Raw genomic sequence first — 24,356 nt, 5'->3', positions numbered from 1 at the left:
TTGTTGGTATTGTTTTTTTTTTACTGGCAATGGCACCTTTCTAAGTGCAGAGTATTTGAAAAGTGCGAAAGCACTTGAATAGCTGGATTAAAAGCAAACGGTGACTAATAAATCCTGTAAGACCGTAATAGGCAAGGCAAAGGAATTCATATGTAATTCATAAACTTGTCAGACGGTAATAGGCAAGGCTAAGGAGCTGCTTGACACAGTTATGCAGATCTAGAGTGTGCGGCAGCCTTGACTGGATTCTGAGAGGCTCGGCAGGTCATCGTTTCACAAGATGAGCCTGTGCTTGAGTCCTCCATCACTTGGAACTTAGCCGCTTAAAGTATCGCCAACATAAAGATTCTCTTCTTGTTTTGCTGTAACAGACTGCATTCTAACAGGAGTGGGATTCCCATTTGATACTGAATAATGCTTTCCATTTTCATAGCACTTTCCCTACTTTATCTCAGTAATCCTTACAGCAAGCTTGTAAGGAGGATCAGTATTATTCCCAATATTGTAGATGTGGGACTGAGGCAGAGAGAACATGGATTGCCTAATGAATTTGTGCTACCTAATGGATTTGTGGTCTGAGATCTAAACCAGTGGCCTTCTAAAATCACATCTCTTAATCCCTATGCTACCCTAGCTATGAACTGTTTTTCTTCAGATAAAATTTAGCAAGCAGATTAGCAACAGGTTATCCCGTTCTGGATGTGGTTGCAGTCCCCCCCAAAGGAGCTCATTTGTTGTTTGGTGTGCTCCTGGACCTGGGCCTCCTGTTGAATAAAATCCACTAAATCAGTATTGCTTACTCTGACAGGCAGTGTATCTCCAGGGTTTGGGGCAAGAAATGTCTTTCCCAAGACCTGCTACCTTTGATTGGACCCGGGATCTTCTGCATGCAGAGCATGCAGTCTTCCACTGAGCGATGACCCTTCCCCAAACTTCTTGGCTTATAGATAGTATCAGCAAGAGAGGAAGTTGTACACAAGCGCAGATGTAAACTTTGGACTTTTATGCTTCTTCTAGTGTTGCTGGAACTATAGAGGGCCTGAAAGTTGTGTTTCAGTATCTTCCAAGACAGGTCTGAGATTTACACAGGCTCGAAGGCCGTGCATCTGAAACAGAGACCGCACATTTAGCAGCAAACATTCAACAGCATAATTGAAGGGCTTTACAAGCTTGCACATATAGGATGTCTGGGCCGACCAAAACCGAACACCCAGTTTCTAAGCATTGACTTAAGTTGTGTTAGTACCAGCAACAGCTGGTTTAGCCTCCTTTCTATAGTTACAGCTAGCTTACATTTTCAAAATGCAAGCTGTATTGGAGTACCACTTTTTATAAATTAGCAGCAGCTTCTTGACTCTTCACTTTTCTTTCAATTTTAATGCTGCCATCTTGTGGAGGACACAGATATGACCACCATTCTGTTGGACAGTGGTTCTCAATACTTTTTTAAGTCAGCCCCCTCCCAAAATTATTTAACCAAGCTATCCATTTATCAGGTAACTATTGTGGAAATCTTTTGGTATGGCTGCATGCATTGCAGGACTATGCAAGGAAAATATGTGTGCCAAGGCAAAAAGGGGCAGTTAAAGAACTACAGCAAAATTAATGCCCCCTTCCCCTCATACCTATTCTATTTCCTGGTACCAGGTCCAACTAAGTCCAGCACTGAGTCCAAGCAGGCTCAGTGAAACTGAGCTGAGAAGCTCACGAGTCCTATAGGAATGGATATTTGTAAAGTGCTTTAACTAGAAATTAAATCAAAAGTTTCCGACATTAGGAACATCAGGAAGAACTTTCTGACAGAGTGGCTCCTCAGTGGAAAAGGCTTCCTCGGGAGGTGATGGGCTCTCCTTCCCTGGAGGCTTTTAAGCAGAGGCTAGATGGCCATCCGTCAGCAATGCTGATTCTATGACCTTAGGCAGATCATGAGAGGGAGGGCAGGAAGGGTGGTGTCAGCGTTTGGCTCTCGTAGCCCTTTCTTACATGCTCAGGAAAATGCTGATCGCCACTTCGGGGTCAGGAAGCAATTTTCCTCCAGGCCAGATTGGCCAGAGATCCTGGAGGATTTTGTTTTGCCATCTTCTGGGCATGGAGTAGGGGTCACTGGGTGTGGGGGTAGGGGTTTGTGAATTTCCTGCATTGTGCAGGGGGTTGGATTAGATGACCCTGGTGATCCAGCTCTATGATTCTAAATACTATGTACAAAATTCATAAAAGAATGTAATACCCTACCTTCAGCTTCATTGGAGGGTAGATTTAAGCAGAAAGTCAGTGTGGTGTAGTGGTTGTCGGGCCAGGACCTGGGAAACCCAGGTTCAAATCTCCACTCGCACCATGGAAGCTTGCTAGGTGACCTTGGGCTAGTCACATACTCTCAGCTCTGACTCTGGCTAGTATTTGTATGAGACCTCCAAGGAATACTGAGGTGTGACACGGAGGCAGGCAATGGCAAACCACCTCTGAATGTCTCTTGCCTTGAAAACCCTACGGGGTCGCCATGAGTCAGCTGTGACTTGAGGGCAAAAAAAAGAAAGATTTAAACCAATTCCTCTACTTAGAAAAATTAGATAGAGACTGTGGTCTATACTACTGTGTATAGCTTGTTGAAATTAGGATTCTACTATGGAATTTTGCATCAGTTAATGCGTCATGTTAATAGTTATGCTTTGCTTCAGTTCTTAGGCTTCTGGTTGGTTCTACAACCCTAATCCTGTTGCATTTTTATTGAATGTCCCATCGGTGGATTGTCTTGACTCCCTATGTGTAATCTGCCTTGTGAGTTCAAGTGAGAAAGGCAGACTATAAATAACATAAATAAATATCTGAAAGAATAGGTTTTTGTGGGAGTAATGTCAGTCTGTTCCACCTGTGTTATCCTTTAGTCTTTATTGTGAGCTCATTTGCTGGTGTCTTAATTTCTAAACTTTCTGATAGACCATCCACATTTGTGGTTTCTTATTTATGTTTTTCTCGGAAGCTAAGCAGGGTCAGCCCTGGTTAGTACTTGGATGGGAGACCACTAAGGAAGACCAGGGTTGCTGTGCAGAGGAAGGCACTGGCAAACCACCTCTGTTAGTCTCTTGCCATGAAAACCCCAAAAGGGGTCGCCGTAGGTCGGCTGCGACTTGACGGCACTTTACACACACTCACACACAAATGAAAAGATTATCAGTGGCAGAATTCCTATCTATTGCAGTCAGAATGCAATTAAACAGGGTTACTCTAATTTTAAGGGTCCTAAGATCGATCATGTTTGATTTGTGTACTATGGTTACCGGACTGGAAACCTGAATTGAGCCGATAACTGCAGAACAGTTGCAGAAGAAGAGATGGCAGAGGGTCAAAGTCTTCATAAGGAGATTCTCAAAGATGTGCTCCCATGGTCTCACCGCTGTGCTTGGTTCTGAAAAAAGATGCTTCTCAGCAGGAGATCTCCTAAATTAACAACTAAACAGGAAGGAAAGCCTGTGCAAGTTGGCAGTGCGGTGGTGGGGGGCCCTTCTTAAAAAGATGCTGGCGTACGCAAGCATTGCGGAAGCTCTCAGATCCGTTTCAAGGAACCCTCCTCCAGCCCAGACTCACCCTAGAGGGGCTTGCATCAGATTTAGTTTTTATTAAGCACAAACCCAGGAACCATGACAACTATAGGCTGAGTTTCAACTAGTGACTAGGCAGGAGAAAGACAAGAACAAATAATCACTGCAGCAGAGTTACATCAGAGTGGCAGGAAGGAGATGCAGAGGTTGGCAGTATCCATACATTCCCTGTCATGTGTAGTTTGACCTGAAGGATACCAGCTCTTTTCTCTCTCACTCTATCAAAAAAAAAAGTAGAATAATAAAAAGGAAAAAATCAATTTTCAGAAGTAGCAACCATGAAACATCTGACTAAACAGCTGGAACAATTCTCTGCTTCGATGAACATTCAATATCAACTTATCAACCAAAAACGACATCATCATAGACGATCTTAAAGACATAAAAACCCAAATCATCACAATGAGGTCAGAGGTGATACTAGAGGGCCCTCTAGTTGACAAGAGAGACGAAGAACAGAAGAATCTTGAAAAGGAAACAAGAGAACTACAATAAACAAACTGCAATAACCCAGCTGACAATAACGGATCTGAATGTGAGTGACTTTGACTTCTGTCTCTTCAATCTGCCTGATGAACTTTTCAACACCTGCTTGGAGGACTTAATGGGTAGAAAAACTGGAGCTGCTGGGATTTCTCTTTGATTTTGGGATGGAAGAAATTGCAATGCAGATCTACTATCAAGACCATTTACCTGCAGAAGAAACTCTACCAACATCTTCCAAGGATGCTCTTCAATGCTTACTGTTAATGAGGAGGACAAGAAAATGCTGGAAATTCCGGACAAAGGGACTGATTTAAAAGAGTCTAGTTTTTCTTTTGGAAGGGATTAAAAAGGAACCGGTTAAAAGGCTTGGCTTTAATGGAAATAGAACTATATATGATATCAATCTACTAGAAATATAATTTGTATTAAATGAGTGTTTGGGAGAAATGGAGGATTCACAAAATAATTAATTTTTAATGGAAGTAATTAAATGTTTCCTACTATTCTAATCCATTTATTATTAGTGAGATTTGCTAACTTTCTTCTTTTTCTTTTTTTTTTTCATGATAGTATTAATTATTAATCTTTGTTTTTCTCTGGTAATATCAGGATTAGAATTCTATGCAAAAGAGATTACTAATCAATCACAAGATGGAGGGATGTGTAGAGGAAGTCAACATACTTTTTGATTATATATATAATATATCTTTAACAATGTTTCCTATTTGTTTTTGCTTTTTACTGTTTATATCAATTGTTAAACTTTGTGTTTAATATTTTTGAAAAAACAATAAAAAAATTATAAAAAAAATAAAAAGGAAAAAAATCATTGTTTTGGTTCTCTGGTTTATTTTGTTGTGTTTCCCAAGGAGAGCCAGTGTGGCGTAGTGGTTAAGAGTGGTGGTTTGGAGCCGTGGAGTCTGTACTGGAGAACTGGGTTTGATTCCCCACTCCTCCACATGAGCGGCGCACTCTAATGTGGTGAACAGGGTTGGTTTCCCCACACGAAGCCAGCTGGGTGACCTTGGGCTAGTCACAGCTCTGATAGAACTCTCTCAGCCCCACCTACCTCACAGGGTGTGTGTTGTGGGGAGGGGAAGGGAAGGTGATTGTTAGCCGGTTTGAGTCTCCCTTAAGTGGTAGAGACAGTCGGCATATAAAAACCAACTCTTCTTCTTCTTCATATTCAACCCCCGTGTCATTCCAAGAATTTCAAATCACCTGCTTAGAAAACTGTTAAGATTTCATTTTTATTGTGCGAACAGTTTCATACAAAACATTACAGTACTTCAAATAAAAACAAGCAAAGAGACAACAATAATGGGCATTTCAAATAAGGCACATGTAAAAAAAACCACACATCCAGTGAAATAGACAGCTTCTATATATATATTTGGAGGTAGAAATAATTACAAAAATATGGAACAATTTTAAGCATCGGCAGTTTAGTTAAAACTTGGGTCCCTGTTTTAAAACTGCCTTGGTAAATAGAGCTTAAGTGGCATTTTATGCACTACGTTTTTTGTGGCATCTCCATATTTCGCTTCGAGTACCAGTAAGGGGACGGGGATTCTATGCCATGAGCAATACAACAAGGAAATTACAAAAAGTTATAAATGTCCATACAAATGTATTGTCATAACATAAAAACTTCTTGAAGCACCACATTGTATTTTTTTCTCAAATTAAAAAAATATCTACAACGTTCAGCTTTATATTATTAGAGACCTAACGATGTTTTTAATAATGTTGCTATATCTGCTGGGATGGCCCCTTCTTCTCCTGCAAAAGGGGGAAAAAAGCATCCATCAGAGCTGTACTGGTGAGAAACATTTTATGCAACATTTCACGGTTTTAAGCAATTCTGAAAACAAACAAACACCATTAGAAGCCTTTCACTTCACCGCATGCTAAAACTGCTTCCATAACTCTTGAGTAGATATACATGCTGCCTTAATATAGGGGCCCAGGGACACTAAAGTTAAGCTTCTATGTATCAACCATGGACAGACACCCATGTCAGATGACCCTTCAGGTTCCCCAATAACAGTAGCTACACACCCAGAAGGTAAGAAACACTCCCCCACCCAAACTACATTTATTTGCCCCTCTGTCTTCAGCACTCCCTCTCCCCCAGCAGCTTTGACCTACAAAAACTATGGCCCAGTTATGTGGCGCCAGCCACTGAGCCAGGCCCACTTCTATGGTAGAGAACCCTCCAAGACTTGTGGAGGGGGGCACCTCAGTTTTTCCTCTTTTCCCTCCTCCTGGCAGCCCCCCTATTCTTATCCCTTTTCCTGCCTCATTCTCTCCTCAGCCATTCACCAACCTACCTTTTATCTGCCTCCCATCTTCAGCTATATTTATCATTTATTTGCTTCATTTGTATACCATTTTTTCTCCACAGTGAGAACAAAAGCAGCTTACATTATTCTCCTCTCCTCCTTTTTTTCCTAACAATAACCCTGTGAGGTAGGTTAGGCTGAAAGTATGCGACTGGCCCAAAATCACCCAGTGAGCTTCCATGGCAAGAAGCGACTTGAACCTGGGTCTCCCAGACCCTACTCTGAAGCTACCTGCTACACCACAGCGGCTTTCATAGGGTGGCTTCTGTTGAACAGTAGCAAGCAGACAGGCCTGGTTGAGACATGCAAGTCAGATGGTATCAAGTCACACAGAGGTTGCTGCCAGGCCCAGGGTTGCCAACCTCCAGGTGAGACCTGGAGACCTCCCAAAATTACAATTCAATTCCAAATGACAGAGATCTGGCCCCTTGGAAAAAATGACTGTTTTGGAGGGTGAACTCTATGGCATTATATTTGGCTGAGGCCTCTCCCCTCCCCAAACCCTGCCTTCCCCACAGTCTACCCCCAAATCTCCAGGAATTTCCCAACCTGGAACTGGCAACCCTCAAACTCCGGTCTGGCCCCAATAAGCCACAGATTCAGAATTTCTTTCATTATTGTTGTTACTATGGGAGAGTGCTGTGCAGTAAAACTGGATTTTACTTAAAGAGTAAAATGTGGAAGCTGGAAACTGTGGGGCACCTGGCTGAACCGTTACAAAGGCAAGATTGTATATACATGGTAAGGACCTCAAATTCAAAACAGTAAGACCTACTTTTTAGCTGCTTATATATGTTGATGCTCTCCTGTAGAAAAAACGACTCACAACTGGAAAGAAAGAGCTCCTAATGTAACTGATAATGTAACATATTTAAGGCCAACATGATACAGCAGATGGCATGCTGGTTTGAGCAACTGTGTATACTTCTAAATATTAGTTGCAAAGAACTGTTTATATTTCTTTCTCTGCTAAATCCCTGTCTTTTATTCTTCTTCTTTCAGAATCCAGTTTTAGACTCTCTGAATACACTGAATTAAGTACACGAATGTTTAGATCAACTATTTGTTCTACAATGTATTGACTAACACTAGCTAAATGGAGATCAGTTTGAATTGTAGATTATGTTCCCTGACTTGTCTCCTTATAAAAATATTAGTTAACTGTTTAAACATGAGCTTTCTGGCACAATATACATTGTTTTTCTTGTCTCATACAGTTCTGAACCCATGGCTGCCTTTTATAATTTAGTGTATTTAAAAGCACCTTATAAGAACTTACCTGCATCTGCTGCCGTCATATCTTGTTCTAGTTTTAACTTCTGCTGACTGATTCTGAGCATGGATTCCTCTATTGTCCCTTTACTGATGAGTCTTACAACTTTCACTTCTCTTAAAAACAACAACAAAATCCTATTTACGTAATTCTGAAAATCAAATGCTGGATTTAATCATAGGACTATTATTTCCAATTAACCTCACGTTGCTATATAGTAAGTGTCGAAAACAGTAATTATTTTTTGCTGTGAGTATAATGCCTCAACTAACATGCATTCTGAAAAATGTCAAAGTAAGTATTCTCTCTCACCTTAAAACTCTATGGTCACTACAATCATCGCAAGCAACACAAGAGCCACATCATATGCAACTGCCGACATTTGTCAACAACAAAAACCCACCTGGTTTGACCTACTCTGTGACATCTGTCTTCTGCCTGTTTATCATTATAAGGGTTGCAGTCAATGTCATGGAGAATGACCACATTGGCCGAAGTCAGATTAATCCCTAGTCCTCCAGCTTTAGTTGAAAGCAAGAAGACAAAGATACCCATATCTGAATTGAACTCGTCAATCAGATGTATCCTATGAAAAAAGAAAGAAAGGAAAACTAATCAATACACCTGTCTCTTTTGTTCCCTTCACTGTTTGGTCAGACCTTAGGAGCAGATTCATACATGAGTGCTTGTTAGCTGACCACAGCAGTGACTATACATGCAAATGGCCCATCAAAGATCTAACAGAAGCCAGACTTTTCAGGCAAGAGGTGCCCTGATGATCAGGCCAGCGGGTCTACTCCAGCATGGATCAGACCAGATGGATCTAGTCCAGCATCCTGTTTCACACAGTGGCCCACCAACTGCCCTGGAGGGTCAACACACAGGACCCAGAGACCAAGGCTTCTCCTGATGTTGCCTCCAAGCACTGGGTATGCACAGGTTTATCTCTGGACACAGAGGCTCCCTTTAGTCACCATGCCTAGTAGCTACTTAGTAGACTTAGTCTCCATTAATTCATCTAATCCTCTTAAAGCCATCTATACCAGTGGTGATCACTATATTCACTGTCAGAGAATTCCTTTTATTACCTTTATTAGCCTTCTATACTGCTACACATCGTAATGCTTTCCATGTACTATCATTTATAATCATATACATTATAAACATTTTGAAATTACTCAACTTACTTGAAAATACAGAGCTCCTTATGAACTGGAGAATTTTAAACCTTCCCCAACTATACAGAGATATCCTATGCATTTAACCCATCCAAGGCAGCTACCCAGCTTGCTGGGGGTAAAGGGAAGATGACTGGGGAAGGCACTGGCAAACCACCCCGTAAAACAAAAGTCTGCCTAGAAAACGTCGGGATGTGATGTCACCCCATGGGTCAGGAATGACCCGGTGCTTGCACAGGGGACCTTTACCTTTATCTTAAGGCAGCTAAAAGTTACAGAATATAAATAATTTAGTTCAACATGGAAGGTTAATACAATAATGCAATAATTAACTTAAGTGTTTCAATTTGTGAAACCATAGAAAACCTGAGCTTTTGCAAAATTCCTTTACTTAATATTCAACAAATATTAAAAGCCAGACTCACAAGACCAGACCTGAGCTTAATGAAGTCGTTATTGTGTATTAACCAGGTTTTACTGACCTGTCAGAAATCTGCGTCTTTCCATCAAGCCTCAGATATCGAAGTTGCTTCTGTTTTAGAAAAACTTCTAGAATGTCCAGCATCATGGTAAACTGGCTAAAGAGTACCACTCTATCACCCTGATGGAACAAAGAGCACAAAAATGTCACCAAAAAAGTGAACAAAAGTATAGAGCTGGGTTTCTACACACATGCCACCTGGATGCAAGGTTCAGATACTTGGACAACCAAGTCAGCTCAAATTTGGTGTGTGAGTGTGTGGGGGAGAGAGAGTAAGAGAGAGAGTGAACTCCCACATCCATACTGAGCATTGTGTAAGTAGGGCTACCCATTTGCTTAAGTCCTGGGGAATACTGTATTGTCAGTACAATGTAACACAGAAGAAAAATACTGCAGGGTTGGACTCCACAATGGCATTCAAATTACCACAGCAACACAATGTGAGAACAAATGTCAGCAAAGAAGTTTTGCAAATCTTTGGGGCTGTAAATCGAGATCTGACGAATACTTATTTGCTTAAATATGTTTAATAATTTTCCAGTCACATACTTAATACTTGAAATACAAAGGGATTTTTTAAAGAAAAGATCTTAAATCTTTTTAAGCAAACCACTGCATTTCAGCTTAAAGTCAGTGACAGTAAGGTATTCAAACATAGCTTAACAACATATGCTGCTATTTTTTTATTTTTTGTTAATATGTATTTTATGGTCTCCAAGGAACCTGGTATGGCAGTTCAGTCTAGCAACCCTGAGGGATATAAGGTGAGTGGTCCCTTGGGCAGGAACAAACAATGAGAATTTTAACCTAGGTTAATTACAGTGAGCAGAGGGGAGGCAAGGAAATTTCACATGTGAAAGAAAGAGTGCAAAATCCTACAGCCCTGTTCCCTTAATCTTGAGTAGCATTACATCTATACTGGCCCTATTACACTTGGCCTTCACAGCCAAACAGAGTTTCCCACATCCCAGTTTAGCATACTAAATTGCTTTTCTACAGGTTTTATAACAATGAAACACATTCCAGAACAGTACAGATCAGCTTTTTTACATGTACGACATGTCATTTGTGGAATGAAAATGATATTTATAGAACAAACCTTTTCTTTAAAGTCTGAAAGCATTTGTCCCAGTATTCTAAATTTTCCAGAATCCAAAATCAGATCAATGTCTAGTCTGAAGTCATTGATATTCACATATTGTTTACAAAGCAAATGTAGTTCATAATCTGTCATCACAGACATATCTTCAAATATAAGATCAGGATTTGCCTCACAGTGTGTAGGTTCCTAAAAAACAAAACAAAAACAAGCAGACACAAAATATTAAGGTACCACCAAGAACACGGAGGTGTACACAGGGCTACAAAATACTGAGCGGTATAATGCTGGAACTGATTTATAGATGAACAAAGCTAGCGAGGAATTGGAGATGAATGTTATTAGTAGCATACAGCCCCTTATTTTGTCTTTCTCAGCTTGCACATGCATTTAGGAGAGCAGCAGGTCCGTAAGAACTTACTAGTAAAAGTTACCTATAGATTCAGTAAATAATAAACAATCCATAAATACTCAGTAGCTCCAATGAACAACCCCATCAGCTTATTTTCTAAACCAGAAGACTGCTGTTGGGCACCAAATCTGCAATCCCTTTACTCTTAAGAATAATTTCTTAGGCAGATATTTAGGTTTCACAACTAAAGGTTCGAGCACACTTAATATTGGACTGACAGGTGAATCACTGGTATATTGTATAATTACAAGCCTATTCCTAATAATGTAAGCCAGTGTGGTGTAGTAGTTAAAAGTGATGGACTCTAATCCGGAGAACTGGGTTCAATTCCCCACTCCTCCACATGAGCAGCGCACTCTAATGTGGTGAAACGGGTTGGTTTCCTCACTCCTCCACATGAAGCCTGCTGGGTGACCTTGGGTTAGTCACAGTTCTCTCAGACCTCTCTCAGCCACACCTACCTCACAAGGTGTCTGGTATGGGGAAGGGAAGGTGATTGTAAGCCACTTTGAGACTCCTTAAAGGTAGAGAAAAGCGGGGTATAAAAACCAACTCTTGTTCTTCTTCTCTCAGAACTCTCTCAGTCCACACAGAGGCAGGCAATGGCAAACCACTCTTGCCTTGAAAACCCTACAGGGTCGCCATAAGTCAGCTGTGACTTGACGGCACACACACACCTAATAGCAGAATTAAAATACATTAAGCGTTATTGTATTATTTAAACCCAGCATCTTACCTTGAGCATGAGTTGTGACATCACTTTAAGCTTTTCGGGTGTATAATATTGGCGGTGCAAAAGTGGGTGGTTGGCCATTTTTCTTAGCTGCATCATGACGTTGCCCATTTCTGAACTCTTTTCTATGACCAGAAGCAAAACAAATGATATAAAACAAAATGTAACCACTGAATGAAACACTATGAGAATTTAAGGTTTTTAAAAAGAACTTAGCTTTTCAGTTTGATACCACATGAGATAAAAAGAGAAGAATTTTTTTTTTTGCATACCTTGACTGTCAATAGACCTTTTTAAGCTGTTGAAGAGATTCTTGTACAGCTGCTCCTGTTTCTCAGACATTTCACACCACTCGACAATATCTTTTTTGGGCGGTAGCTGTTTAAGGACCTGATGGACCAAAGCAACAATTTTAAATGAAGTTTAAGCTTATACCTGAAGCCTAACCCTTCCTGAGGCAGGATGAGGGCCCTAACAGGGTACAGAGGTGGGATACAGATGCATTCAAATAAACAAATCCTACTCAAAAGAACACACATCTGAACTAATATGTGGTTAAGCACTGCAGGCTAGCCAGGTTAAAATACAGAGACATACCTCTTCTTTAACTCTTCGTAGGATGAATGGTTTCATTATCTGCTTGGCATGTGTAATTCGCTCTTTTTCATATACATTGTGTTCCTCAGCTGCTTTCTAGGAAAAAGAATTTTAAAAGTATAAAGTGAACTTCCTATAGAAGATGTAAGCAAAGTATGTTAACATCTGTGACAGTTTCAGCATTTGCTTCAGTCCGAATGCTCTGAGCCAAGATGTGCCCAATATCATTGTGAAGAGCTATAATTACCCAAATGTTTAGACCTGCTAACCAAAAATAGGAAAACTAGGTCTTAAAAGTTTTAACACTGTATGGTGACTTTTCTGAAACACATATTTGTTTGTCTGAGGACGTGATATAGAATAGTTTCCATTAAAAGACCAGACATGAATTTAGATTTATCAGCAATAAAAATTAACTCAGTGTATACTTACCGGTTTAGAAGAGAACATCCTCCTGACTTCACTGGTGCTACTACTGAACATATGTGGCATGACAAAATTCAAGAGTGACATAAGTTCTAGAAGATTGTTTTGAACGGGAGTTCCTGTCAGCAGCAAACGATGCTTTGCCTGTTTTTATAATTAAAAAAAAAGCAAAACACCCCAAACGAATGTTAACGTTTATAATAATGAAATCACCCATTAAAAAAACCCTCAAGCAACTCCTACAAATGGCACTGCAACCACAGGGTTAGTTCCAGCCTCAATTTCCCACCAGCAGAACACAACTTGCATGCTTCTCTTCCCACTGCAGCTCACTGATCTCCACAAAATGGTGCTCTAGGGGGGATGGGGATCCCAAGGCATGACACTGTGGGCGGGGGAGTGCTGCAGCAGGAAGAGGGGACTGGTGGAAACCGCTTGTTTAGTCTGGATCCAACTCACAAGCTGCATCTCACTGTTCAGGAATTTGATCCTCTTATCAGATAATGTGGTAAGGAAATCACTGGGCTGTGTCTTAGGGACATTCTGTCTAGCTTTATGCGAATCAAGGAGATGGTTTCAGTGGGTAGCTGGGTTGGTCTGCAGTAGACAACCTAGATTCGAGTCTAGCAGCGCCTTAGACACCAACAAGATTTTCAGAGTATAAGCTTTTGAGAATCAATCTTCCTTCGTCAGGTCTAACCAAAGGGACTCTGACTCTTTGAAACTTTATACTCCAAAAACCCTTTTGGTCTTTAAGGTGCTACTGGACTCAAGTGAATCAAGAAGCCGCTTCAGGTAAGATGATGACAGGAATAGCAGGAATACAGTGCTTCTGAAACAGAACATACAAGTGCAAAGTTCTGTTTCAGATAAAATGGTGAAAAGATAGCGGCATAAGAGAAGTAGATTTGCCAAAATCCTCGCATCATTACAAAGCCATTTCAAGTGTCAAAGATTCAAACCAACTATGGCTAACTACTCAACTACCCATTTAGACTACTAGATTACATACTTGTACAATATCCAGGCCACAAGGCTAGCTTTTCTTCCTCAGTTATTAATGTAATACCTACAACAACTAAGCAGCCCTCCAAGTGACAAGCAAAGCTGTAATATAACGTCATTGCTCATTCTTAGAACTTAAAAAACCGTTTAAAAAGCAAGAGTTTATAAATTTTAAAATATATCATAACACTAGAGGGGGAAGTGCTGAGAATAAGATGATCAAATTCTTACATTAATTGTCATCAGATGCTGATAGCGTACAGAACTCATGTTTTTTAACATATGACCTTCATCGAAGATCGCATAATGAAGTTTCATTCGGCGAAACAGACTGCGGTCTTCTGGACTGCTGATTGCACTGTTATACCTACCAACAAAGTGAACTATAAGCATTTATCTCTTTTACAGTAACAATATGTTTTGACATTCACAAGGATAGCAAAAATAGCAGATATACATAATACAGTGATACACTTTCCACTCAGGTGCCTTTCATCTATTCCTTTTCTCAAGGCAACAGCTACTTAAAACTGTGTTAGCAGCACAGAATGGTGAGTAAAATGAAAATCGCTATGAGCACAGGTCCCACAGGTCCTCAAGGAGTTCGCCCATTGCCAGAACAGGATGAAACTACAGCGGTTCTTAAGCGTTTATATTTGCAAGGGGTTGTGCAAGCAGAGGAATTTTCCTCAGGCAGCACTCTAGTCCAAAAAAGGGAACGGTTTTGCAGTGAGCAGGAGACACCTTCCAGCACATGGAAGACTACCTTTGAACTAACCCCTCAAACAGAACATTGCATTCTTGTAAAGACTACTTGCCGTTGTAAAGCAACACTCAGCATTTTAAGCAAATGCTATTTAAAACCAGATCCAGACTGAGGTTTTTATTGCATTATTTCATTACAAGCGCAGAGGGCAGGTTTTTCTTTCACTACAACAATTTTACCCAGTACAGCACCTTTCCCCCATAACAGTGAATGATATCCATTCCCTTTTATAGAAAATAAAGGAAGCGGTGCGCCCTTGAGAAATCACTACATTGGGTGGGGGACTAAACACGCTCTCTGCCTCTGGTCTTCTTAACCAAGGAGAGTCAGACTTATTCCTGTTTTGTTTCTTGGTCACACTAAAATGAGACGGAGTGTTTGTAATGGACTTTTATACAGACAGATGTTCCTTTCCAGCTTTCCTATCTGTCCCTTGTTAAACAGAAAACGACCACACTTCACACAATACATGTACTTACGTTGTTACGATCACATTAAAATCAACGACGTTATTATGGATATCCATTCGGAGATGCTTTCTATCTTCTTGAGAACCTAGAAGAAAATCCAAAAGCTTTTAAAAAGGCATCGGAAGGGGATGGGCGCATAGGAAGAGGAGCTGGAAGTGGCAACAGACCAACACGGCTGGAACAAATGCCCTTTGCCAACCCATTCCCCATGGTGTGGAAAAGGCCTCGCCATCCCTAGTAGGGGAGTTAACAGAGGTGGGAAAGCAGCACCCACAAGGATCGATAGCAGCTGCACTTCTTCAATGCAGCCTATTAACAGGTACTGGCTGCCTGTGACCACACCATAAGCACATGTTGTCATCATAAGGGCAACACTAGAAGAGCAAGGCTGTCTTGTGTGGTCCTTCAGCAGAGACTGACATAGGGGTGGTTGGTTTGGTCTCTTTATTTCCCTTTCTCCCTCTTTACCCCTATGCTGTGACAAATAACAAACAGGCAAGGGCCCAGGTCTTGCTTGCTACCAGCAATGCTATTAAACTAATGCTATTAACTTCACAGCTTTTAACCCTCTGAGCTTTCGCTAACCTTGAACAGACTAACAAAATGAGAGCAAAGACAGACTGAGCCTAGAACATGTTTCAGTTCATGCTCTGAGGGGAGCCATACAAACTTTACTACTGGAAGCCCCAACTGGGAATATCTGAATTCTCGAAACCAGCATAAGGGCTTTCTTGGCTGCTTCCACTGCTCTACGGACCTCACTTCCTTTCATTGCACATGTTTTTGCTTTTAACTGAAAAGCTAAAAATTTTTTAGAAGGTCTTTGGTTAAATTATTTCCCAATGCTTTTAAAATGTTTTTTAAATGCTATCAATTTCATGTTAATTAATGCTGATTTAATGTATACCTGGTTAACTTACTATGTTTCTTATTTATATTCTTGTTTCTAAGCATCATTTGATATGTACATACATCTTTTATTACAGCTTTTGAAAATCAGTTTGCAGCCAACAAAATTAACAGATGATCATAATAAGTGATACTTGCTGATAACACTTCCATTTCTATTAAACTTTTATATTGATTATGTTAATCTCAATTATATTATATTCAAACCTTTATTGGCATAGATCTTTTAAATACCTTAGTCTTTAACCTTTTGCTTAATTCCAATAATGTGGTATGTTTTATATATTCCATATTTTTTTGTATTTTATATATTCTGTATATTTCTGAATCTGATAGGGGCCCTGGTTTGTTCAACTTGGGTTGGTGTGATTTGATTTTGATTGTGAGAATCAGTATGAGATGTTTTGAACTATGCCTATTAAAGGTTAATGATGATGAAATACCTCAGTCAGTCATTAAAATGCAGTATTTAAACGATAGAATATCAATAAAATAATTAAAATATGTGATTCTTAAAGTGCTATGTAGTATATTTAATAGAGTTTAGCTCTGTGGGGGGAGCTTGGCGCAGAGCTCCTGGAGAGGTTTCCAAGAATCTTGCTACCATCAGTGTTATATGTGCGTTACTGTCGCTTAGTAGGTAGTGCACTAGGCCCACATCCGTTTGGGCTAGATTATCCTTGAATAATGGTAGCAGGATTTTTTCTCACGGGAGCGCATGAAGATCGCAATGTAATAGGACATGGGGTTAATCCCAATTTACAATGAGCAGCAGTGGTTAGAGTATTGGACTAGGGTTCTGGGAGACCCAGGTTTGAATCCCCGCTCTGCCATGGAAGCTCTGTGGGTGACCCATGGGACAGTAACACACACACTGCACCTTACATCTGATATTGCAAACACAGCATCATTTCTTTTGTGGGGGAATCGGGAAAGTGCAATATTATGAATGAATGGCTGTGCAATGGTAATCTTTAAAATGTACAATAATTTATTTATGTTACAATATGTTTGATTAAATGCAGTTATAATAAATGTAAAATATTGTTTTCTTTAAGCTAGAACAGATTTGGGACCATGCTCTATACAGGATGTTCTGCACAATAAAAGCAGGTTGATTTGTTTTGGTGAAGGAAGTATTTATCGGTAGGAAATGGACTCTCATTTCTGAATAGGCCCTTAATGCTGAGCAGCTGAATTTTTATAATGAATTCTTCTATATTTTATTTTGGTTTGTAGGAGGAGAGCTGGTTCTAAGCAGTGATTAATGGTGTAATGCACAGTAGTCTAGATTGTATAGGGGGGGAAAGGAAAAACCCCTTTAGGGACCCTTTTGTCACAACCACTCATGGATTCAGTCTGCTGTAGTAAAATTGATCCTTTAGTTTATGCAGAACACGTTCCTGTGATTTTAAAAGTTTGACCTGGAAAGAAAATAGCAAGGTTTTATCCAAAGTAGAGTTAGAGCTCAGCCAGTTATTTTTTCAGTTAACAGCAAAGAAGATGTTACTGAAGTATTTGGGAAGCAAGGCCTATGGGAAGACTTTTATTAAACACGGATTTTTACTATTACAAATTTAGAAAGGCAATATTTTACTACAGCTAGAACATTTTGAACAGCGGCATAAAATAGAATACTGGAAAACAGTCTAACCTGAGAATGGCTGCAAAAAGAGGGGGTTGTTAATTATGAAACTGATGGCTTGATTAACAGCAAATGTGAAATATTAGCAATTAGTGGAAACTGGTAATCAGTATTAATTATGTTTTAAACTATTTTTCCAGTATTAACCCAAATCTGGATTGCCTATATCTGTCTAAAGAAAGGTGTGATTATATCACTTCAATGTTTATAATGATTTTATTGTTTGTTCAAGCATATAATGTGCTTAGTTTTTTTTAAGTGTTTGTACTGTTATATTATGCACATTATTTAAAATTCTCATGACCTTTACTGAAGTTTTGGTTCGTTGTACCTGCAAGCAAACGTATTGTTTGTATTTCCAGAACTATTTTATCCTGATACAAAAAAAAAATGTCTTACCATAATAAAATAAGATTTGGAGATCAGGACACCACAGATTAACTTCTCTTACCCAGTTATCTATTAAAAACAGACATTTACAATTGTTACAGAAAAGATTCTATACATGTAAACACAGTATTAGTCTAACTTGCTTTTTACTCAGCTACAGATCTAGAATATCATTCTGGCTCTAAACAAGATAATACAGACAACAGAGAGGACTCGTTTGAAGGAGACTCGGATTCAAAACACTTCTCAGACATGAAGCAAGTTGGGCAAACCGTGGGTCAGGCACTCCCTCTCATATGGAGAGTTCTGAGTTCTTTGCAGGGAGGACAGAATATTAATTATAAGTGATAATTAATGAAATAATTTACTCACCAATTGTTGATGCTGGCACGACAATCAAATGCGGACCTACGTTGCCCGCTTGGTAAAGATAAGCAAGGAATGCAATTGCTTGAATCGTTTTTCCTAAACCCTAGGTAAAAACAGGAATATTTTAAGGAAAAAAGACAAAGACAACTGCTTTAAAAATAGTGATGCTGTGGGTTAGCTCCTCACTGTTTAATTGAGCTTCTCATTCTGTCTCAGTCCTTTCCTCCTCACCAACAAGCACAAGCTCTGTGGCATTTTCTGCCTCTGATGTTCCTGGGCTTGTTCAATTGCTGACCCAGCATTACTGAACAGTCTTTTGGAGGCTGTTTATATGGCTCAATTCTGAAAGCCTTTCATTGAAGCCCTCTTTCAAAGGGCCTTTTTTAAAAAACAAGATAACTTCTTCCTAGCTAGGACTCAAACTGTCTAGCAATTAGCTGTCCCTGGGTTTTGTGATGTTAATAACTACATTTTTCTGACCTTATGGTCATGATGATTGAAAGCTCTCTTGGGCTAACTGAATGGTGGACTACACATGTTTTGAAAACATAAAATGCCTGATTGAAAAACAGGGAGTAGAAGGGAACCACATCAAAAGTACCATATTACATTCTGCTCTGCAACAGCTTTTTGCCATCAAGTCACATCTAACTTAGGGCAACCCCTGGTGGGGTTTTCAAGGCAAGACACATTCAGAGGTGGTTTGCCATTGCCTGCCTCCACATCATAACCCTGGTATTCCTTGGAGGTCTCCCATCCAAATACTTGCCAGGGTTGACCCTGCTCAGTTTCTGAAATCTACTAAGATCAGGCTAGCCTGGGCTATCCAGGTCAGGGCTCTGCAACAAATACTTGAAATTAAACATTAAATTCACCTTTACACCATTATAAGCCCTTTAAACACTTAATACCACCTCAAGGCTTAAATGTCTCCTTATCTATGACACCTTCCCAACCAGATGTGTTGGAAGCTTGCCCTTGTCCCATACTCTTTGGTCCTCAGGTCCTAATAGGCAGCTATAGCCCACCGCCCTGCCCCATTCCTTCACTTGCAAGCCTGGTGTATGGTATTTTGGAAACCAAACTAAAAAAGTAGCATCCAAGCTGGATCTTAACCCTCTTCTCTAATTCATGAGATAGCAGAGGGGTGTTTGAGCTATTTGGCCTATGTATCTTCTCCTCTATATTTTTCTTTTTCAATCTGACTCAGCTCCCATATACTGTAGACAGCTGCTGCCCCCTCAACACACACACTTCTTCTTGCATTCAGAAGGCCATGGAACAGTGAAGATGTCAAATTAATTGCTGAGACAAGCCATCCTACCACAAAGATCAATATCTTTCCTCCAGTGAGGAAGTTTTAACTGCACACATGCACACTTAGTGACTCCGCTGCTTCCCTACTCATTAATTTTTGCTGCTTCAGCTGTCAAAACTACCAAATAGCTGAAGAGAAGGTTAGTCTCACCTCCCTAGCTGTTACTGAGTAGCACAAACACATACACTAAGGAACACCCTTACTCGTATATCTCCTTCCATCTGTGGACTGCAGTACATTGCAGTCTTTGGTAATTAATGCCAACTCTATATCATTCACCCAGCAATTACCAGGCATTTATCAATTACTCTGTCAAAAAGAAGATAAGTCATAATAGTAACCTTAAAAAAAAACAATATTTCAACTCACCATTTCATCAGCTAGAATACCATTTAGTGAATGTTTATGTAACAGTGCTAGCCAATTCAAGCCAATCTTCTGATATGGCTTCAGCTCCATGCTGAAAAATAAAAAAGCACACTAAAGAAGAAGAAGAAGAGGAGTTGGTTTTTATTTGCCGACTTTCTCTACCACTTAAGGGAGACTCAAACCGGCTTACAATCACCTTCCCTTCCCCTCCCCACAACAGACACCCTGTGAGGTGGGTGGGGCTGAGAGTGTGTGACTGGCCCAAAGTCACCCAGCTGGCTTTGTGTGTAGGAGTGGGGAAACAAATCCAGTTCACCAGATTAGCCTCCGCCGCTCATGTGGAGGAGTGGGGACACTGCTTCAAACCACCGCTCTTAACCACTACACCATGAGGCTCTCCTGGCTACAATAAACTCGCTGATATAACCACAGAAGCACACCAATTTAAAACTAAAAAGCACCTTGTCATTACAACTGAGTAGAGCCTATCCAAAGGTTAGGGGAAAAGTAATGCTAGGCAATCCAGTACATCTTTGAACAGGTGTGTGTGTAGAATTCTGAAGTCACTATTTAAGACTTGATGCATATGGGCTACCTCTCGACAATAAGCATGAAGCTGATGCTAGGTGTCGGCTAACCTTATTTAGATTTTGATGAGCCGGGTTTTGCTTCCAGAAATCCTTTTCTGTAAAAGAGAAGATCTCCTAAAGAGTAATTCTACTAACCTTGTATTCAAAATGGAAGGCTGATCTATGTTCCATCCACCGCCACTGTCTCCGGTGATCCTCGTTACTTGCTTGGTCAGTTTGTTTGAGATCTCTTCACATTTGTTCATAAGTTTCAACACGACTACCCTCTCCCTTAGTAGTGTTTTGCAGTTCCATATAATATCTTCTGACAGCCCCTTGGTGTTGCACATTTTTGTAAACTATTAAGAGGGAAAAGACAACAGGCAAAAGTTTCCTAAAAATACAAAATAAAGCTAAGCCAGAAGAAATTCAAGTGTAGTTTAATATGAAAGCCTCTCCTTAGTAATTCTTCTAACATGCTGCATGGTACCCAAATGCTCACAAGGAGAAGACCAACCGGTACAACTGAAGGGGGCTGCACCCACAGGATTCTCATTAGCAGATGCTAGCCCAGCTAGCATAAGAGGCAAGGACCAAGCAGGGGCTTATTTTATCCCCATAGGAATGAATGGCAACAAATCACTTGTATCAGAAAAGTGAACAGCAGTGGGGTATGCTTGAACACATGAAGCTGCCTTCTACTGAATCAAAGTCCATCAAAGTCAGTACTGTCTACTCGGATCGGCAGCGGCTCTCCAAGGTCTCAGGCAGAGACCTTTCACATCACCTACTTGCCTACTCCCTTTAACTGGAGATGCAAGGGATTGAACCTGGGACCTTCTGCATGCCAAGCAGAGGCTCTACCACTGAGCCACGGCCCCTCCCCAAGGCTTGCCAACTTAGCTTTATTTTCATTCAAATGAAATCTTAATAGCATAATGACCTCTGTTCTCCTGGCTACACTACATACATCTGGATTGGAGTTTCAGTCAAGGAAGCTCATGTCTTCTTAGAGGGAACCAGCTCATATGACTCCAAGACAGTTAAAACTTCTTAATGTCAGCATAGCTTTTAACCTAGATAATTTCCTTAGGAATGAGAACCCGCGTTTCGACAGCAGAGGGCACTCACTCTCAATACAAAAGCAAAAGCGTGTCCCAATTGCTTGTAGGTAATTTTGCTGTTATTTTGTTTTATTTATTTTACAGGTGTGCACTATCGGAACTAACTCAATATTTACCAACAAAAATAACCTTAAAGTGACAAACAAAAAATACACTATTTGTACTGCATACTGACAAAATGAGATAATTTTGATTTTTGTATCTACACATAATTTCGTTTAATAGATAATGTTTAGTTTCCTACTACTAATGTGCTCTTTGGATATCATCGCACAGGTTAGCTAGAGGGGCAAGAACTGTAAGGGAGGCTTACGCTTGAATCTTCACTCCGAAATACTAACATGATACAGTAGCTTCCCACAATTAAACACAAAAAGTAGCGCAAACCTTTCCCGATCTGCTTGAGATCTTGGAAGCATATACCCCCAAAATCTTGTTGGTTTCTAGGGTGCTACTGGATTCGAATCTAGCTCTGCTACTGTACACCAACATGGCCGCCCTCCCGAAACTGTTCCGATCTTTTAGTAAGCCCAGAGACCTCCAACGATTTTCACAAGACAGGTTAACAAGCAGTTATGATCTTCCCTGGCCTTCCACACTGGAAAAGGAAATACCCTTTCATAGCCAACATAATCAGCATGGACAATGGTTGTCAGAATCCTGGCTGCTGTTCTGAGACTGCTGCCTCCAGCATCAGCGAACCGCCCTTCTCACTTGTTTAGACAGGGAAGTGGTACAAAGAAACAAGAACCAGAATTCAAAATAGGCTAATTTTTTTCTGATCCCAGGCTTTAAGAGTCTTTTGTTGTCCCAACTACTGAGAAAGTCTATTATTTTTTATGCCCTATCTTTGTACGACTTAATTTCACACATAATGGATATGATCAACAGTCTTTTTTGTTTATTTTATTTTGCTTTGCCAGGATGTAGCTTCACTTGCTTGGCTTAATCCAGTAAATACATTTCCAATTTTTTTTACAAATTACAAGGTACACCTTCATTTTGTACCAAAATTGTGCTAGCCAGCTACAGTACACTAAAACGACATGCTTCACAGAACAGTGAAGACAGGAAAGGGAGAAGCTTACAGAAAAAAAAAAATTAAAAGGTGAATGAAAGCTTGTCTGGGGAAAATGTCTGCAGAAGTAGTGAGAGCTGAAGATGAATTTGAAGGGAGGGAAGATTGCAATTCTTCTTAAACAAAGATAGAAAGCAAAAGCAGGGAAATCATTTCAGTAGTATTTTGGCTGTGGTCACACATATCCATACTTTTAGCAGCCCCTTCTCCCATTCATCTAGTTCTTATGTATGCCTTTGAGAACAGAGGAGTCCTGAATGTGCAAACTACAGACAGAAAATTGACAGAACTGCTTATGGGATTGGAATGGGCCATGCAATAGCTCACCCTGTCTCAGGGAACCTTCCCCCATCCTCCACTATGATGCCAACATATCCTGAACCAACATTAAGCCATGGTTCACTCATAACCAGGTCTGGAAACAGATTTTAAAAACAAATCCGGATAAGCATTAACCATGGTTAACACACTGGTACCCAGCACTACCATCTCCCTTTGACATTCCTTTGTAAGAGAACTGCTACTCTTAAATCTGCAACTGTGAATTACCCTGTAAGTGTGAAACCTATCCTTCCCTGGAGGATTTTAAGCAGAGGCTAGATGGCCATCTATCAGAAATGCCAATTCTATTACTTTAGGCAGATGATGAGAGGGAGGGCATCTTGGCCATCTTCTGGGCATGGAGTAGGGGTCACTGGGAGTGTGGGTGGGGAGGTAGTTGTGATTTTCCTGCATTGTGCAGAGGGTTGGACTAGATGACCCTGGTGGTCCTTTCCAACTCTGTGATTCTATCGTTAAGCATCGTGGAAGGGAGGTAGTTTGGAATTTCCTGCATTTTGCAGGGGGTTGGACTAGATGACCCTGGTGGTCCCTTCCAACTCTATGATTTCTATGATTCTTTGCACTACTTGAAAACAAACATTTCATACATTTATCCCACTATCTGGATATATTGTTTTGATCTGACCGTTCCGGTGAATATATTAGAAAGTAAACTTTACATTCTCAAATGTTTTGTAAATGTTGAATCAACTATGAACCACAAGATGGAGTTCGTTGTTTTTATTTTTATCTTAACCACAATGGTTTTTAATAAAAGAGATTAGAAAATTTCAATAATTATTCTAAATGCCTTAAAGCTCAGGTTGGCATGAAGATATATCTAGTAATCTTTAAACAATGAAGATATATCTGGTAATCTTTACACCCCAAATGAGGCCACCTGTTATAAAAAAACCACCCGTTTTTTCCATGTCAGATTGTTAACATCTGCTTCCAAGTTGCAACAAGAACATCACATTCAGCTGCTTTCCAACTCAAGCAATATTATTACCTATTATTTAATAGGTTATAGCCAGTTCATATACCAACAGTTCAGGCTTATACTGTTCCATCTGTTAGGTATACTGTATTCCAGCCAAAGTTAAATTAATGGGAGTTGAAATATACAACTATGGCTGAGTTGCGGCCAAACTTTACTCCAATAAAATCACTCAGTCTAAAAAGCACATGATGGTGGCTGGATTAAACCTTTTATTTTCAGAAGGTTGTGTGGGTGTCAGAAGACTTGGGATGAAAATCCTCAACTTAACTAATTTCCATTTATTTCAAACATAGTTATACTACTGCAATGTAATAGCTTTCAGCAGACTTTTTATTTTACCCAATGTTTCACAAATTACCAAAAATTGATTCCTGCATGTAGGTTTCCCTAAGAA

At 40.1% G+C, this 24,356-nt stretch overlaps 1 protein-coding gene across 1 annotated transcript in view; it reads right to left on the bottom strand.

The window, feature by feature from the left end:
- Positions 1-5,647: 5,647 nt before the first annotated feature.
- The window catches only part of SMARCAD1 (SWI/SNF-related, matrix-associated actin-dependent regulator of chromatin, subfamily a, containing DEAD/H box 1), a 44,825-nt gene continuing 26,116 nt past the window's right edge, over positions 5,648-24,356 (bottom strand). Inside the window, exons 10-24 of the mRNA XM_056855476.1 lie at positions 20,593-20,795; positions 19,868-19,958; positions 18,184-18,283; positions 17,821-17,880; positions 14,877-14,952; positions 13,863-13,998; positions 12,633-12,770; positions 12,201-12,296; positions 11,876-11,993; positions 11,607-11,728; positions 10,459-10,647; positions 9,361-9,479; positions 8,104-8,286; positions 7,707-7,816; positions 5,648-5,864 (exon numbers count right to left, since the gene is read on the bottom strand). Of these exons, the coding sequence (XP_056711454.1) occupies positions 5,803-5,864; positions 7,707-7,816; positions 8,104-8,286; positions 9,361-9,479; positions 10,459-10,647; positions 11,607-11,728; positions 11,876-11,993; positions 12,201-12,296; positions 12,633-12,770; positions 13,863-13,998; positions 14,877-14,952; positions 17,821-17,880; positions 18,184-18,283; positions 19,868-19,958; positions 20,593-20,795 (1,803 nt within the window). The 3' untranslated portion in view covers positions 5,648-5,802. The remainder of the gene's footprint in view (positions 5,865-7,706; positions 7,817-8,103; positions 8,287-9,360; positions 9,480-10,458; positions 10,648-11,606; positions 11,729-11,875; positions 11,994-12,200; positions 12,297-12,632; positions 12,771-13,862; positions 13,999-14,876; positions 14,953-17,820; positions 17,881-18,183; positions 18,284-19,867; positions 19,959-20,592; positions 20,796-24,356) is intronic.

The sequence above is a fragment of the Euleptes europaea genome, chromosome 9 (assembly GCF_029931775.1).
Source record: "Euleptes europaea isolate rEulEur1 chromosome 9, rEulEur1.hap1, whole genome shotgun sequence".
NCBI classification, from domain to species: Eukaryota; Metazoa; Chordata; class Lepidosauria; order Squamata; family Sphaerodactylidae; genus Euleptes; species Euleptes europaea.
Note: the sequence above shows the minus strand (reverse complement) of the source record. Positions and strands in the feature narration are given on the sequence as shown.